The 18,173-nt window shown below is 37.4% G+C and overlaps 1 protein-coding gene across 4 annotated transcripts in view; it reads right to left on the reverse strand.

Annotated features, from left to right (window-relative positions):
• Window positions 1-17,879, reverse strand: part of unc5ca (unc-5 netrin receptor Ca) — a 163,308-nt gene extending 145,429 nt beyond the window's left edge. For 3 of the 4 annotated variants that reach the window (XM_056254836.1, XM_056254835.1, XM_056254833.1), the window contains exon 1: window positions 17,315-17,878. In XM_056254836.1, the coding sequence (XP_056110811.1) occupies window positions 17,315-17,399 (85 nt within the window). In that variant the 5' untranslated portion in view covers window positions 17,400-17,878. Of the gene's footprint in view, window positions 1-17,314 lie in introns of all 4 variants that reach the window. The other variant, XM_056254834.1, reaches the window with a different exon arrangement.
• Between the last annotated feature and the right edge of the window lie 294 nt (window positions 17,880-18,173).

Genomic DNA, 18,173 nt, shown 5'->3' on the forward strand with positions numbered 1-18,173 from the left:
TCTGACCACCAAAAATGTTCTCTTTCCCAAGTTTGTGTGCCTGCAACTCAAAAAGTATTAAAGGTGTCTTAATATGATTTTAGATTCTGGTTCCTAAGACATTTTTCTTTTGGGATTTCCATTTTTAAGGCCCTATATGGTTCAATCCCAGAGATATTGGGACCTCAATGCAGCTCTGTGTCCAATTTGTCGAATTTTATCCATTTTCAATGGTTGAAACCAAATGTGATTTTGTGTTTTTCCAGTCATGACTGTTAACGCCACATATAACCAAATAGAAACAGTAGCCCAGGGTTTAGGAATGTATAGTGTTGATTAATTGTTAACTCAGTGTAAAATATGAGCAGTGTGAAACATAAAATAAGATAATAACCCAGGATTCCATTTAACTGGGGATTAGAATTACCCAGGGTTACCTTTTTCAATTGTTAAATGTTTCAAAGTTTAAGGTACTGTATATTATCAGCGATTCCACCAAATCTGCCCTTTAGCAGTGGATACAACTCAACCTGACAATGCTTCACACATGTTATAACAATAACAGAAAAACTTAAACAATCCAGTTCAGACGAATCTTGATTTATTGGTGTGAACACAATGTGTGGAGAAAGCAAGCACACTTTCTTAGGAGGCTTGAAACTAGTTTCAAACATGTAGTTACAATACTGGCTTCAGAAGCTGTTCTTCCAAATATCTCTGAAACGGATTCAAAAATAGAATATTATGAACAGTTTATGTTCCACAACTTGACAATTTCAGTGTATTTTTGGCACTCAGATGTATCAGCTGTGTGCAAAGTGACCCACATTTGTTTTTTGACCATTGAAAATGTGTATAATTTTGCAATTTGTTCTTGGAGCCATATTTGAGGTCTCAATTTCTGTGGAATTAAACCACATATGGCCTTCAAAATGAAGAAACGTTTCTTAAGAACCAAAATCTAAAAAGGATTTTAGATATCTTTAATACTTCTGGAGTTACAGGCATGCAAACTTTAGGGGGAAAAACTTGAAAGCTGCTATTTCCCATTTTTGAACTGTCACTGTTGGCATATAATGCAACAAAGATAGCTAAAGTCAACAGATTTTACTAATAGATCTAACAATCTCTTTGTAAAAAAAAAAAAAAATGAAGCTGCCATATTTCTAGTCATTTTTACCCCCATGTATTTTGGCTCCAAATCTCCCCCCCCCCCCCCCCCCTACAAAATAGCACATTATAAAAAAATAAATTATCCATGACATTTAATATTTTGGCTTTCATCAATATTTATTTGTTTCTCTTTCTTCAGAAAATGAACAAAATAAAACATTTAAGCTGGGGAGATTTCCAAAATTTGGTTGATTTGACATGGAATTACCCTATTACCCACAGCCAACAGATATTAATAATTCTGAATTCTGAATGAATTCTGAATGAATTAATGTTTTCCAGATATCCAATTTCATTTGATGCGGAGATCTCCATGTTTACATAAACAACTCGTATTAGTCTCTACACCATTCAAGAATAATCACCACAAGTGAGAAAGAATATGCTATAACACAACAAACATTGTGTGTGCATTGAAATGATCTGTTCATAAAAAACAAAATGCTTCAATGCACTCAAAGACACAGGGGCTTAATTCAGTCTATGCTAATTTAATTAGGAGATTGCATAAACATCTCATTTAATCCATGACAACATGCATTTACAAATATACTGTGTAAACTAACTATCTATCTATCTATCTATCTATCTATCTATCTATCTATCTATCTATCTATCTATCTATCTATCTATCTATCTATCTATCTATCTATCTATCTATCTATCTATCTATCTATCCATCCATCCATCCATCCATCCATCCATCCATCCATCCATTCTATCATATCTATCTATCTATCTATCTATCTATCTATCTATCTATCTATCTATCTATCTATCTATCCATCCATTCTATCGTATCCATCTATCTATCTATCTATCTATCTATCTATCTATCCATTCTATCGTATCTATCGTATCCATCTATCTATCTATCTATCTATCTATCTATCTATCTATCTATCTATCTATCTATCTATCTATCTATCCATTCTATCCTATCTATCTATCTATCTATCTATCTATCTATCTATCTATCCATCCATCCATCCATCCATCCATCCATCCATCCATTCTATCGTATCTATCCTATCTATCTATCTATCTATCTATCTATCTATCTATCTATCTATCTATCTATCTATCTATCTATCTATCTATCTATCTATCTATCTATCTATCTATCCATCCATCCATCCATCCATCCATCCATCCATCCATCCATTCTATCGTATCTATCCTATCTATCTATCTATCTATCTATCTATCCATCCATCCATTCTATCGTATCCATCTATCTATCTATCTATCTATCTATCTATCTATCTATCTATCTATCTATCTATCTATCTATCTATCTATCCATCCATCCATTCTATCGTATCCATCTATCTATCTATCTATCTATCTATCTATCTATCTATCTATCTATCTATCTATCTATCTATCCATTCTATCGTATCTATCGTATCCATCTATCTATCTATCTATCTATCTATCTATCCATCCATTCTATCCTATCTATCTATCTATCTATCTATCTATCTATCTATCTATCTATCTATCTATCTATCTATCTATCTATCTATCTATCTATCTATCTATCCATCCATCCATCCATCCATCCATCCATCCATCCATCCATTCTATCGTATCTATCCTATCTATCTATCTATCTATCTATCTATCTATCTATCTATCTATCTATCTATCTATCTATCTATCTATCCATCCATCCATTCTATCGTATCCATCTATCTATCTATCTATCTATCTATCTATCTATCTATCTATCTATCTATCTATCTATCTATCTATCTATCTATCTATCTATCTATCTATCTATCTATCTATCCATCCATCCATCCATTCTATCGTATCCATCTATCTATCTATCTATCTATCTATCTATCTATCTATCTATCTATCCATCCATCCATTCTATCGTATCCATCTATCTATCTATCTATCTATCTATCTATCTATCTATCTATCTATCTATCTATCTATCTATCTATCTATCTATCTATCTATCTATCTATCTATCTATCTATCCATCCATCCATCCATCCATCCATCCATCCATCCATTCATCGTATCTATCGTATCCATCCATCGTATCCATCCATCGTATCCATCCATCTATCTATCTATCTATCTATCTATCTATCTATCTATCTATCTATCTATCTATCTATCTATCTATCTATCTATCTATCTATCTATCTATCTATCTATCTATCCATCCATCCATCCATCCATCCATCCATCCATCCATCCATCCATCCATCCATCCATCCATCCATCCATCCATCCATCCATCCATCCATCCATCTATCTATCTATCCATCCATCCATCCATCCATCCATCCATCCATCGTATCCATCCATCGTATCCATCCATCCATCTATCTATCTATCTATCTATCTATCTATCTATCTATCTATCTATCTATCTATCTATCTATCTATCTATCTATCTATCTATCTATCTATCTATCTATCTATCGTTCTACCTGTCTTTCTTTCTTTCTATCGTTCTACCTGTCTTTCTATTAATGGAAATCCTGTCACATCACAGAACTCTGGAACGGGGTCAAAGATTGATTTTTGTTAAAAAAAAAAGGAAAGAGAAAGAGAAAAAAACAACAACGGGGATCTACAGATTTCTTTGGTTGTTTTCTGTCGCTTTTAAAAAGCTCCTTGTGCGTAGATGACATTTTAAAAAGACAAAGACATCAGTAAGAGTCAGGATGCTTTTGAGAAGTTCAAAGTCCAAACAACTCCCTTTTTCCTCACTTTCACCATCTTCAGCGCCGACACCAAACGCACCCCGAGAGAGACGGAGAGAGAGACAATGTGTGCAGATCACAAAGACAATCTCTGTTTCCCGCTGAGAATTTCTGAAACCTCAAACAAGTTTCTACAGGAGCACCTGCTGCTGTTAATGAGACGACTACACACCGCATCTCTCCCTTACCGTGATCATTATTCCCATCATATCGGTCAGAACCAATCACACAAACAGATACCATTCACGACCTCACCAAATATCAGATCCAGTTCTGACACACATCATGCGAGGGTTTTCTCTGTGTGGCATCTGTGGACTTTGATAGTTCAGCAGGGATGAATTTCCATGCAGTCAAAGTGATAAGAACATCTAAACCGGAATGTGAAGCAGAACTAGGAATGAACCGGGAAAAAGAGATCAGATAAGCTTGACCAAAGAGCTCCAAGAAGGCCAATAATGGACATTTACATTTCTACAAAATCACAGAGCTGTGCAAACATAGACCTGGAGGATTGGATCACAATCCGGATGCTTTTACAGGCCCCATGAAATCAAAATGGGAGTTTTGTGGCTTTTAGTCCATGTCTATCAATATGCTAGCGTACTCTTAAAAGTTGACACCTTTTAGCAGATATGCATTAAAAATTTACAGTCTTTCTCTTCTGGGAAATGGGCTACAATATGTTCAGAATGAAATACTAACATAATACTTATTGAATGCTGTGTAGTGCACACTATACACTGGACATGGCTGTCATGTAGGGCTGCATGATTTAGAGAAAAATAAATCTAATTGGGTTTTTTAAATAAAAATTGGTTTAAAATGCAATAAAAAAAATGACAGTTTTGCTGTGCTTGTTTCCAGGGCTGCACAATTTGGACAAAATGTTGTGATTATATATTAATATGGCTATAAAATAATAATACTAGTTATAATAATAATAATAATAAATAATAGCTTTACTCTGAAACATGCCGTGCATATATTTCTTTAATTAAATCGCAACCTTTTGATTTGATATTCACACTAAGCCACATCACGATCGTGTAGCCCTAGTCACATGACCTCTGCACATTGCAAGTAATTGGCACTCAGTTATCATACATGATATTAAAACCCTTATTGTCTCATTTTAATTCAATATTTATTCAATATTTGGGCACATCAGGTCATTTAGTATTCTGTGGTATAATACTCTTCTGTACACAGTATTTCATTTTTTGAAATAAGTCACTTCTACTCACCAAGGCTGCATTTATTTGATCAAATATACAGTAAAAACGGCAATATTGTGAAATATTATTAAAATTATTTATTCCTGTGGTGCAATGCTGATTTTTCAGCATCATTACTTACTACAGTCTTTAGTGTCACATGATACTTATTTTAACTCTTAAATTAGTACTTAAATTTTTTTTTAGTTGATCTAATATTTAAAATTTATTTCAGCTTTATTTCAATTAACGAAAATAATTTTTGTTTTATAAATTAAAATGTAATGTAGACACATGCATTTTCTGTATAGCTGCTTTGAAACGATATGTATTGTGAAGAGCTCTATACAAATAAATGTGAATTGAATTGAATTAAAATAATTTAAGGTAAGTACATGGGTTAGGGGTAGGTTTAGGGGTAGGTTCAGGGTTAGTACCTAGTTATTACCCAGTAATTATAATTACTATAAAAAGTACATAGTACATGGGTAACAGGACTGTAAAAGGAAGCGTTACCTAATTGTTTTAGTTAAACCCAATCAAAACCGTCACAGTGATGTACATCTTCACTTGCTTAATATACAGTGTACCAAAGTTCATATATAAGACACTTATGCCCTAAAAACTTACTGTAATAATTAGGCCACAGAGACAAACCCTTAAAACAGGGACACTGTTCCCGCCTCTATGCAGCTGAGGCTGCTGTGATTGGCTGATGAAGCTGTCAATCTCCTAAAGTGCTCAGGTAATACAGCACCGGTCACAGATGTTAGTCCTTTAGCTGAAGGGCGTAATTTTTTATAGACTATCATTATTTGTGCACAGAAAACGTGGCACGAACAGAGTGCACTTCTCCCGAAGAGTGTTTTTACATTTATCATCCATGCTAAGAATAGCATCCCCAACACAGCAGAATCACAACGCTACTGCTGACTACTGCGAACGTCCATGATCAAAGGCCTGGGAAACATGCACATCATGTAAATATGCATCTCCGTTGGCCCCGTTTTTCCCTCCAGAACTCACAGAAGTTGCGTTTCGCAAGGCCGACTCTCAGTGTTACTGTGACGCACACAATGCTCTTATTGTGCAAGTGAACCCGCTGCGGGAGCAAACGGGCCGTGTGTTGCTGTGTGTGACGGACCGTCTGTGCTGAGATATTTGTGTGTGTGTGTGTGTGGGAGCTCAGAGGTGATATATAACCATCATAATCGCAGTCATTACAGTCTCTGATGAGCACACTGCCTGAAGAGAGACAGAGAGACCGTTTAAATGCATTCAACATGAAATCCACACAGGCTAGAGCTGCACGATAATGGTTACACTGATATTCACTAATATTTTGCTCAAAAATTAGAATCACGATTATTAATTATAATAATTTTATATTCTTTATATTTCATCAGAATTATTGCACTTTCCATTTTCCTACGCCAATAATATGCATGTTTTATTTTGCCTCATCTAGTTTCCTAATGTATTATATTATCATATAAATTAACACACTCTCTGCATTATGAAAATTGGTACAAAAAAAAAAGCTTCTCTCGAAGGCTAAACCAGTGAAATCCCTAATATTAAAGTGCCCCATTGTGTGTTTTTGTGTTTGTTTGGAGGTCCCTTACAATATTTTTAAATGCACCCAAGGTCAAAAAACTGTTTTCTCATAATATCAATTTATGTGATTGTGCCAATCACCTCTTTTCTCACAGTGTCTGAAACAGTTCAATAAATGATTCGGAATCGGAAACCCCTCCCTTCTGAGAGCTTGCTCTGCTCTGATTGGTCAGACAGCCCACTCTGTTGTGATTGGTCAACCGCTTACAGCACGTGTCGGAAACCAAACGGCCATTTTCATTTCCGAATTTCAGCTGCTTCAGCTTCCTACACACAAGGTAAAATATATAAAAAAGCATAATAGGGGTGCTTTAACGGTAACGCTTCCTTTTACAGTACAGTACTTACGTGTACTTACAGTGTACTTACCTAGAAAGTACTGGCTAATATAAGGTAAGTACATGGGTTAGGGGTAGGTTTAGGGGTAGGTTCAGGGTTAGTACTTATTACCCAGTAATTGTAATTACTATCAGGGCCGTGCACAGACATTTTGAAGGGCAGTGGCTTAAACCAAAAAAGGGGGCACTATAAGGTGTTTGACTGACAACATACACGATGGTGACCCCCCCCCCCCCCATTTTGAGTTTGACCTATAAACTATCAACTTAGGGATTATTAAAAGTATATTAATTTAGCTAAAGTATTTGTATCAATACTATGTGTCTTTTGTGCTGGTTTTACCCCGTGTGTATATATTTTTCTGCAATCATATGTGAAAAGCAAATGTTAGGGTGTGCCTTTAGCCCCATTGTAACCTAGCTAATATACTAAGGTACTATTCATTTAGATCCGTGTTAATTTTGACAGCAAATTTTGATTTAGTCTTAGTCTTTTGACTAAAATGCCATTTAGTTTTAGTCATATTTTAGTCATCTGAATTGTTTTAGTTTTAGTCGACGAAATACAATAAGGTTTTAAAATGGGGGGGGGGGGGGGGGGGGGTCACCATCGTGTACGTTGTCAGTCAAACACCTTATAGTGCCCCCTTTTTTGGTTTAAGCCACTGCCCTTCAAAATGTCTGTGCACGGCCCTGATGGGTTTAGTGTTAAATTGTAATGCATTCATTTAGAATTTCTCTAAAATGTCCAAACCCATTATATATTCCCGTAAAAAAAATATATTAACCTGATATTAATAATTTTTAAAGTTTGAACATGCAATACAGACACATATTTAGCACTGTGACATAAAATAATATCTTAAAATTAAAGTCTACATACATCATTCTTTATTCTTTCAAGCAGACATATTTATTTGTATGAATTAAATATAATTAATCCTTATTAAAGCTATTAAAGAGCAGTGAATACTTTTCTCTTTTTATTTTGTTGTTTGATTAATATTAAAGCTCCAGTCCGTAACTTTTTTAAGTTAAAAATAATCCAAAATAATTATATTAAAAAAAACTTATTCTGCCAGTGGTCAAAACTCTCTGCTTGCCATAGCTAGATTCAAAGCGGTTAGCTTGTAATAATGATTTTAATTCCAGTGGTACTGGTGGGTTTCCGCGGGAAATTCGAGCATGTCTTTGCGTCATGACGTCACACCCGTACACATAAAGAAGGAGTTTCGGCTCCTTCGGCTATACTGCGCGTGACGAGATGTTTAGATGTATAGGCTTTTCTCGCAGCACTTTACATGATTAAACTTATGGCATCCAGAAAGATCCAAACAACAATCATCAGTGTCAACTGGAGATTCAGCAGTTATAAAACACAAAAGACTTCGTACTTCGGATTTAAGGTGGCTAGAGAAAGAGAAAGAAACCGTCTCATGCGAACACAAGGATTTAAACATCGGCGGGGCTTTTGAAAAGTGCGTGAACTCCGTGGTTTGAAGGGGTTCAAAACGGAAGACGGCTTTTTTTCTGCTGAACAAGTAAGACATTTCAATAGTTCAATCGTGTAACAGTATGTTTTCTTAATTCACACAGTTATGGAGTTTCCTTTGTTGTGCCTTTCTCGTTTTGCTATTATGGAGAATATGAATTCTGAACTACACAGGTAACCATAAAACACATTAAATTTAACATTAGTCACGCAATGCTGATGTGATGTTGTTAACATGAACAATTTGAGAACAAAGTAGGCTATAATTTGCACGGTTGCTGTAAATCACGTTGATTAAATCTAACGAAGCTTATCATGTCGAATGCTTTTTCCCCCTTAGTTGGTCAGAACAAAAATGGATGTTACTTACTTGTTCAGAAGACATTTTCTTATGAAAATTCTTATGTTGGTCAAACTTTCAAAAAGTGAATCTGTGATTCTGTATGCCAGTATCCACACAGCGCGGTGACTGACAGCACCACTCGCCTCAAAGCACTGTGTTCATCCGCGCTGTTTCATGCCGATTTACAACCCATGTAAAGATGATAATTCCGCGAATCACTGCAGTTACAGATTTCGAACAGACAGATGGCGACAAAGAGGAAAAACTACGGACTGGAGCTTTAAGTGCACAGACGGCATTAGGTTTATTATGCACTGTCACTTTAAGACCGAGTGTGCAGATCCAATTACACTGATGCACATCCGATATTCTCACAACTGTACGTTCTGTAAAGACATAACTGACTGCGTTTAAGTGAATACTCTCCAAAACGGAGATTTAGACATAATGTTGTGTGTATTTGTCCATTCAGACGCGAAAGAGAGCTCAGTTCAGTCCTTGCGCGCTGCTCTGTCTATGTGCAGGGCTGCACGCGTTGGGTTGTGTGTGTTTGTGTGTGTGTGTGTGTGTGCACGCACAGAACAAAATACAGAATAAAGGCCATTGCACACTGCGTTTTTTCGTATTCGTGATTCGTTGGCTCTGAATTGTCAAAACACCATTCAAACTCTATTCAAACTGCTGGCTACGGTTCGATTAGATTTTTACCCGATTAGATTTTTTTTTATGACGGACGAAAGTTTCGGAGGCAGTGTGGAAGTGTGATTGACATAACGTGAGGTCGTATTTATTTTTTAACGTGCGTAAATTCTGGAGCGATAACATAACGTTTTTATGGAAATCCTCTGGAGGGTTAGGGAGGGGGGCGAGAGGGGCACCTCAGCTGATGAGGGCAGAAGGGCAGTGGCTCTAGCCACCGGGCCACCCCCCTGTGCACGGCCCTGATTACTATAATAAGTACCTAGTATGTACATGGGTAACAGGACTGTAAAAGAAGCGTTACCACTTTAACTCCAACAATTACATGTTAATGTTTTTCTATTAAAACAACAACAAAAAAAGAATGTGTATTTTGACACAGAAGTTGTGTCCATTTTCAACAACAACAGTCGCTAAAAATATAGTCCAGATTCACGTTCAGATATATTACAGTTCATCACTGATGTTTGTTGCAGATTTTGTCACAGCAAACGACCGCGCTAAAGGAAACACTGGCAGTGGAGATTGCTAAACTACATCTAACATGTTTGCAGGGTTTGCAGGACGGGGCTGAGTGCCGTGGGAACCGAGCGAGGCGGGTGGCGCTAGTGCTAATGAGCGTAGCTGGGTGCCACACCAGTCTCACTCCATTCCCACAGTTCTCGGCTCTGCCCTGCTTGCCACACCAGTGTTTTCAGATCATCAGCACTTCTTTCAGAGCAGAGGAAGCACGTGTGCATGGTTGCCTGTTTGGGAAGATTAAGTAATACACTGGGCAGAAAATGTATCCATTTAAAGGGATAGTTCACCCAAAAATAAAAAATCTGTCATTAATTACTGTCCCTCATTTCGTTCCAAACCCGTAAGACTTTCGTTCATCTTCAGAACACAAATGAAGATCTTTTTAATGAAATCTGAGAGATTTCTGTACCTCCATAGATAGGCAACTACCACTTTGATGCTTCAAAAAGTTAAAGGCACACTGTGGAACTTTTGGCCACTAGGGTGCGCTCGACCTGTAATTTTCACGTCTAGTGCCCCTAGAGGCCACAAGCGCCGCAGCATTGTCGCAAAAGTCAACAAACAGTCAACCGGTCAACCTCCCGTGTCTGTATGTGTGTGCAGACGGCATTTGATTTGTATGTTGGAGAAAGTTAATCGATTCACTACTGACCAAAATATTAATATAAATATAAGATTAATAATATAAATCCTATAAAGAAAACTAATTGAATAAAAGTAGCATACGCAGAAAACAATGTCTGATCAGGTAAGTCGCATTGACAAGGGTTGCCCAATCCTGCTCCTGCCGATCGTCTGTCCTGCACAGTTCATCTCCAACCCTAATCAAACACACCTGAAGCAAACAATTAACGTCTTCAGGATCTCTTTGCAATGGGTTGGAGATGAAATCGAGTAGTCGGGAAATCGTGTAACAAAACTGATATAACTCACTACATATTTCCGTTATTTGTAGTCTTCAGTTTGTTTTTCCTTTTACACAAATACAAACATATATGAGCTGAAAGGAAAAAAAAAACATTTACATTTGTATACGGCAGTATGTTGTGACTTATATCAGTTTTGTTACACAAATTCGCAGTAAATATTACATTATATACACTTTTATGCCGATGTTTATTTTAAACTCTCCCTTTTTCTTTTTTTGGTCTCCTCTGACAAAATCTTTGCTTTCTTCGCTTTCTTCCGAGTAGCTGTTGATTCAGCCATGACGACAACATACAGACGCCGGCAATCAAACGCGAGTTGAGCTCTTTGAGCTCTCACGTTAGATTTTGAGGAAGTTGGGGTGGTGGGGGAAGTGACGTATGCCGTAAAGCGATCGAATTTTGTAGTTCTTTTTGTGCTCGGGTTCCTACCCGAAACCCGAAGTTACATAGTGCTAGTAAAAGCGATACAGACACCTTCAGGCTTCGGCAGACGTGTCATTCAACCTATTGTAAGTCGATGTACCATCTCAATGGGTTTTGGTAATATATTATAAAGGTTGAAAAGTTCCACAGTGTGCCTTTAATTAAGAGATTGTGAAACTAATCCATATGAATTTTCTGAATTTTTTTTTGAAGTACAACAACGATCGCTTTATCAACTCACACATCAGTTTGTGGTAAACAGAAGCTCAAGCATGTTCACTTGACGTGCGAGAAACAATGAGGTTCATTCTCGTGTTACGCATCATGTTTGAGCTTCAGCAAGAACCAATGAGGATCACTCTAGTGTTACGCAGCACGTTTGAGCTTCAGCAAGAACCAATGAGGATCACTCTAGTGTTACGCAGCACGTTTGAGCTTCAGCAAGAACCAATGAGGATCATTCTCGCACATAAAGCAGGTTTGGTTGAGCTTCTATTTATGTTTGCTGATCAATGTTTATATGTGAATAAAAGCCTAAATTAAATCTATTCATCATATAAAGCAATCGAGTCTCTTCAGAAAATTTGGACTAAACCTCTCAATTCATATGGATTAGTTTGAAACTTTTTGAAGCTTCAAAATAGTAGTTGCGTAGCTTCAATGAGAGTACAGAACCGGCTCCGATTTTATTATAAATATCAACCACAAGCATGAAAGCATGTGACCAATGCAAGATAACACACGTCAAAGGAAATTTAAACTTTTTAAGGATAAATAACAGGCTTAAACTTAAAAACTTATTTCATTTCAGTTAGCCGCCAAGGCAACATTTCTATAATTTTTTTCTAAAAATCAAAATGCCAAAAGCGCATAACTAAAACTTGAGCACAAATTGAAATGAAAAGTAAAAAAACAAAAGCTAATTCAAAATATGAATGAAGAATGTAATAGTAAAAATAATACTTACAATGATAAATAAAAAGAATAGTAAAATAATACAGCTGTTTGGTAAAAGAATTACACTATTTTAAGCGGTTGCAGAGGAAATGCGCAAATATTAAGATTATAATCAATATTGTCAAAATTGTGTCACATTTTTATGATTGACATCAAGAAACAACTGTTTTAACAACATTTCCCAGAACTACAGGCAACCTTGTGAAATCCCTCTCCTTTGACACGATGTGCAACTCTTTTCATGTGGAGGTCAAAGCGGCACATTGAGAGTCACGTTAAAACCCTGACGCGAGTCATGTGAAAGGGCCTTTAGATGTTCACAAACACACACTCTGACTGTCTTTGTGTGCATGACGAAACAGTTGCGTTACATTCATCCAATTAAAAGAAACAAAGAAGACAAAGAACAGCATAAAACAAAAGACCTTGCGAGCCGCTCACACACTCTTCTGTATTCGGCACGACTCTTCAAAAAGATCACACTCGCATTAACAACATGCATTTCTTCAACAGTGAGTGCAGGGATGCACTCATGCCCTGAGGTCAGCAGGTTAATGTCAGCAACGCAAAGGATCATGGGACTTTTTCCCTGAAGCAATGGCACTCTCTTTATATTTCTCTTCTTTATCTCCTACAAATTACTAATGAGGATACCCAGCTGACATTAGTGGAAACTCTATGTATGAATATCACCGGTCAAATTTGACCACAAACTTTCAAATCTCAACTCGGCTAATTTTAACTACAAAATGAGTGGGGATCGCCCATGCAAAACTTGCCATCACGATTCAAGAGTGTTATGGGTTGTTGCCAGTACAAATTACAGGCTAAAGTTTAATACTTTGAGTCGGGGGTTTGTGTTGCCTTATAGAGCAAACACCACCAAATGAATGTCCACTTCAATCACAGTAAACAGCCCATCTACAGTCTCTCTAGATGTGCGTGGGCAGCTGTGCTGGGAGAAAACATTAAACCGGTTCTACAGAACAGAAGAAGTCCCTATTCACCGCAGACAGCGAGGTTAAGAACTGTGCGTGAACTCACGGCTTGTCTCGAAGATCCTCTCTTACACGTTTTTTTGTCACTCCCAACACAAAAACACACACATTCAAGGGTCGATGTGTGAAAAGTGTGAACGCTGTGTGAAATTAGACTGGCCTTGCTGAAGTGTACTAGACCAATCCAAGCAGCACCATTCCAGGGATCACAGTTTGTGTACGTTCTGGAGACAACGTGAATGTTTTTCACTGAAGACAACACAGTTTGCAACCCATTTTATATATATAGCTAATAAATTTAAAAGTTTGGGTCATTGAGACTTTTTTTTTTTTTAAAGAGATCACAAGTGACTGTAAAGACAGTACTAATGTTACAAAAGATTTCTATTTCAAATAAATGCTGTTCTTTTGAACTTTTTATTCATCAAAAAATCTACAAACTATTTCCACAAAATTATGAAGCAGCACAACTGTTTTTAACATTGATAATAATCAGAAATGTTTCTTGAGCAGCAAATCATCATTTTAGAGTGATTTCTGAAGGATCATGTAACACTGAAGACTGGAGATGCTGAAAATCAGCTTTGATCACAGGAATAAATTGCATTTTACAACAAAATTTTTAACAATACAAGTATAAAATTGAGGTCGGGACTTCATTTTATATATTATGAACCAACTGGATTATGAAAACAGGAGCTAAACTAGCCTGGTTAAGACCAGACCATTCTCAGTTGTAACTGAGTTATGGTCTGGCAAAGCGTCATAGACAAATCATTTCCAGAGGGGCGTCACCAACGGACGTCGCGGATAGACCTAAACCCAATCAGAGCGATGAAGGAGATGACGTATGCAGAGCGGCGGAGAAACATCTCCGAGTGTTGTTCTTTGCTCGGTTTTTAACAAAAAGGAAACGTTCAAATGGCTTAAAACAGACGCGAGAGCTGATTCCAACGAGTGATGTTCGACGGCGGCATCCATCTTTGTAATGTAGGCTACAAAATCTGCTTCAAAATCCCAGCGCTGTCGTCATCGTGTAAAGCCCGCCCCAACGTTTCTGATTGGTGCCGCGATTTCGACGGATTGGAAATGGGCTTGAATGAGCTCTTTGCCAGACTAACTTTCAGAGCAAATCTAAATTTGCCAGAAGTTGTCTGGGTTTTCCCAGGCTAGAGCTAAACAGGACTCAGGAGTTGTTGAAAAATAAGAGGGTTTGATATCAGCAGAAGTGGGAAGTTGTTTCACAGGGAATTTATTATTATTAATTTAATGTAATTTAAGCAATGAATCGCTCACAATAACACAAATATTAAGAAAATAAATAATAGTCCATATGCTGACTTTAAGAGTGCACCTCCAGATTTTCTTTCTGAAATCTCACTGCCCCGTGTGTCTCTCTCTCTCTCTGCTGTTTGTTTGACACACAACACAAACTCGACGGCAAGAGAGACGGCTTTAGCTAATGGCTTTTTAATGGGCTGCTGGTTTCTTGTGTCTCCGAGCTGATGGCCACCACTTACCCTAAGCACACAAACACACTCACACGCGGCATACAAACGGAGTCATTCCCACTTTGTCTTGTCTCCTTAAAGTGACTTAGAAACCTCTAACGACGTCCTGCTCTTCAGCAGACTGGAGTCGCATATGAACTCTGATTCCATTACGGACTCATAAAACACTCTGCAAAGACCGAGACACAAGACAGATGCTCTCTAATTTCATAACTCTACATTACAGCACGCATTCACACAGATGGAAATGGGAAAATGCTTTGCATTGTTATAATATAGAGTGATGAATACCAAATTTAGGACAGAACTTCCCGTAAATCCTGGAGCAAGAGCAAAATTGCGTTATCTCATACCTAGAACTACAAAAAGAAAGATCAAATGCGGAGGAAAAATAGATTTTAGAGGAATAATTTACTTAGAAATGACAATCATTTACTCACCCTCATGTCGTTAGAAACATACAACTTTCTTTCTTCCATGCAAAACAAAGCATACTTGCTGTTTTCCATACAATGGAAGTGTATAGTGATTTGTGCTGTAAAAAGCTTCATAAAAGTCCATATAACGATATGATAGATTTGTGTGGTGAACAGACCAAAATTGAAGTTGTTGTTCAGTGGAATCTCATCCTCTCAAATTACATTTGTGCTTGTGCCTATTCAAAGTTGGCATATGTCAAAGATGGCACTTGACAGAGACAGTGTGTGAAAGTCATAAGGGTTTGGAATGTGAATAAATGATGACAGAATATACATTTTTGACTGCAGTAAACAATTTTGACTGGTAATAAATAAAAAATGGCTATTTAAAGCGGTCAAATCAGCACAACATAATACTTTCAACAAACATATTTCAACATAAACCCAGAATAAAATGTAAATTATTGTAATATTTAAAAAGTTATTATCTGGTTTCATCCCGCTGGAATCCGTAATAACAAAATTCCATGCATGCTTCATAAATAACCTATCCACCAGGAGAAACAATAAACTAGTAACTACAAAAATCACATTTAGGAGTTAAAGTGCGCTACATAAATGCGCGCGAAATCGCAGTCATGTGAATAGGTCACGACAGCAACATTACGCTGCTCTCTTTCCATAAGATCAGTCTCGGATAAGGAAAACTTACAGGGTTGGTTCAAACAAAAATGAAAAATATCCCATAATTTTCTCACCCTCAAGCCATCCTAGATGTATATGACTTTCTTATACGCAATCATAAAAATATCCTGGCTCTTATTATAATGGGAGTGAGAACTGAGATTTTGATTCCTACATCATACGTCGGGTCAGAGGTCACTCTTCCGCCGGAACTAGACGCACGTCCGTCTGTTACCGGAAGCCGGTGATTATAGCTTATAAAGTTATGAATTTATAAACCCCCTGGAGCCATATGCGCTTTTTTTGGGCTTCAAAATCTCAGTTATTCACTCCCATTATAAAGCTTGTAAGAGCCAGGATATATTTTTTAATATAACTCCGATTGTGTTTGTCTGAAAGAAGGCAGTCAGTCATATACACCTAGGATGGCTTGAGGGTGAGTATATTATAGGATCATTTTAATTTTGGGGTGAACTAACCCTTTAAGTAGCCTGCTGTCAATAACTGTATACAGATATTTTTTTTTAGAAATAACAACATTTTCACAAATCCTTTTTTGTAAATGTATTTCAAATTAAGTGTGTCTGTGCTAGAGACTGCGTCCGACAACTGACAGAAAATGTGTGTCAATGAATAAAAGGCCATTAAAAATTCACTCACTGCATTAAACTACATTATTTAATAATATATCCCCACAAAAAATTGACAGCACAAACCCTATTAAAACCAGTAAATATTAGCCTATAAGGTGATCAGTATAGGCTATACACTTAAAAATAAAGGTTCCAAAATGTTTTTTTTTTCGCATATAGAGCCATTCTGAGAACCTTTCAGTGATCCTGATCCACATCCAGTGAAAGTGATCCTTTCAGTGATTTTTTCTTACTGTGAAGAACATTTTAATAATCTTAAGAACCCTTATATACCCAAAGGCACCTTTAGTGCAATGCAAATGTTTATGGATGTTAAAGGTTCTTCTTGAAACCATAAATGCCAATAAAAACTTTATTTTAAAGAGTCTAGGGCTAGGCTATACTCCAGAGGAATAGCTGTGGCTTTGCGGTCTCAAATTCCAGATCAGATCTCAATTTCAAAGTAGTAATGACTGTTTTGCATAAAGCATGCACAAAAATCAGCGACATAAAAAAGTGAGAAATAAAATAAAAGACAAATAACGTAAAATACACACTGCAATAGCCTATATTATGTTAAATTAATTATTTAAAAAAAGAACTAAAAGCAAGACATGAAAATCTCTCTATAATGATTTGGTTATCTTACCTTGCGCGTCAACTATTTTCAGCAGAATCCACAGAAAGAGAAGCACTAATCCCAATCCAAATCTCTGGCGTCCGTTTTTCCCCATGACTTTGGAGTTTGGAAAACTCCTCAGCGCGGAATATTCGTTCCCTCTTCGGTTTGGTTCAGCCGTGACACCGGAGCTGCGGTGGTAGAGCGCGGAGGACCGACGCCGTTACGCGTCCCAAGTTCTGCGTGTGTTCCTCACGGGAGAGATCAGGAGAAGGTCCCGGGACTGGAGGAATGGAGCGATGCGCCGCCGCCCTCTAGCTCTCATCTACGCGCTCTCCACAGACGCGCTCACACTCCTCTGCATGAGTTGCTCAATAGTTCAGAGCGCGCACGCATGCACTGTATAATAGCGTGTTTGAGCTGCCTCTCTCGCTCCGGATGTGTTCAGAGGAGCTGGAGATCGGGTTTTCGGGTTTCAGCATCCAGATGCATGCATGTGCGCTCGGCGCTCGCCGAATATGAGCAGCGTGAGTCCCGTTTCTCGGTTTAACCCGCATCCAGCTGCCCGCCTCTGCCCTCCACCGGCTACTGCGAACACTAGGACCGGATTCATCGACGGATCTTCTGCTGAAATGAATGATTTTGCGAACATGGATGTTACCAAACTGCACTGTAAAAAAAATTACATACACCTGACACTAAACATGATTTTTTTTTTGCTATAGATTAATGTTGTCTGGTCGAGTCAGTCATATTAAATAATATTGTACTCAGTAATAAAACAAGTTAATTTAGATGTTACATGGAGTAGGATTTTAAACTTTAAATGTGAGTGTTTTCACACTTAGAAATAAAGTTGTTGTTGTTGTTGTTTTTTTGCCATTTATGG

The sequence above is a fragment of the Rhinichthys klamathensis genome, unplaced genomic scaffold, assembly GCF_029890125.1.
Source record: "Rhinichthys klamathensis goyatoka isolate OS25496 unplaced genomic scaffold, OSU_Roscu_1.1 h1tg000114l_1, whole genome shotgun sequence".
In the NCBI taxonomy this organism is placed as follows: domain Eukaryota; kingdom Metazoa; phylum Chordata; class Actinopteri; order Cypriniformes; family Leuciscidae; genus Rhinichthys; species Rhinichthys klamathensis.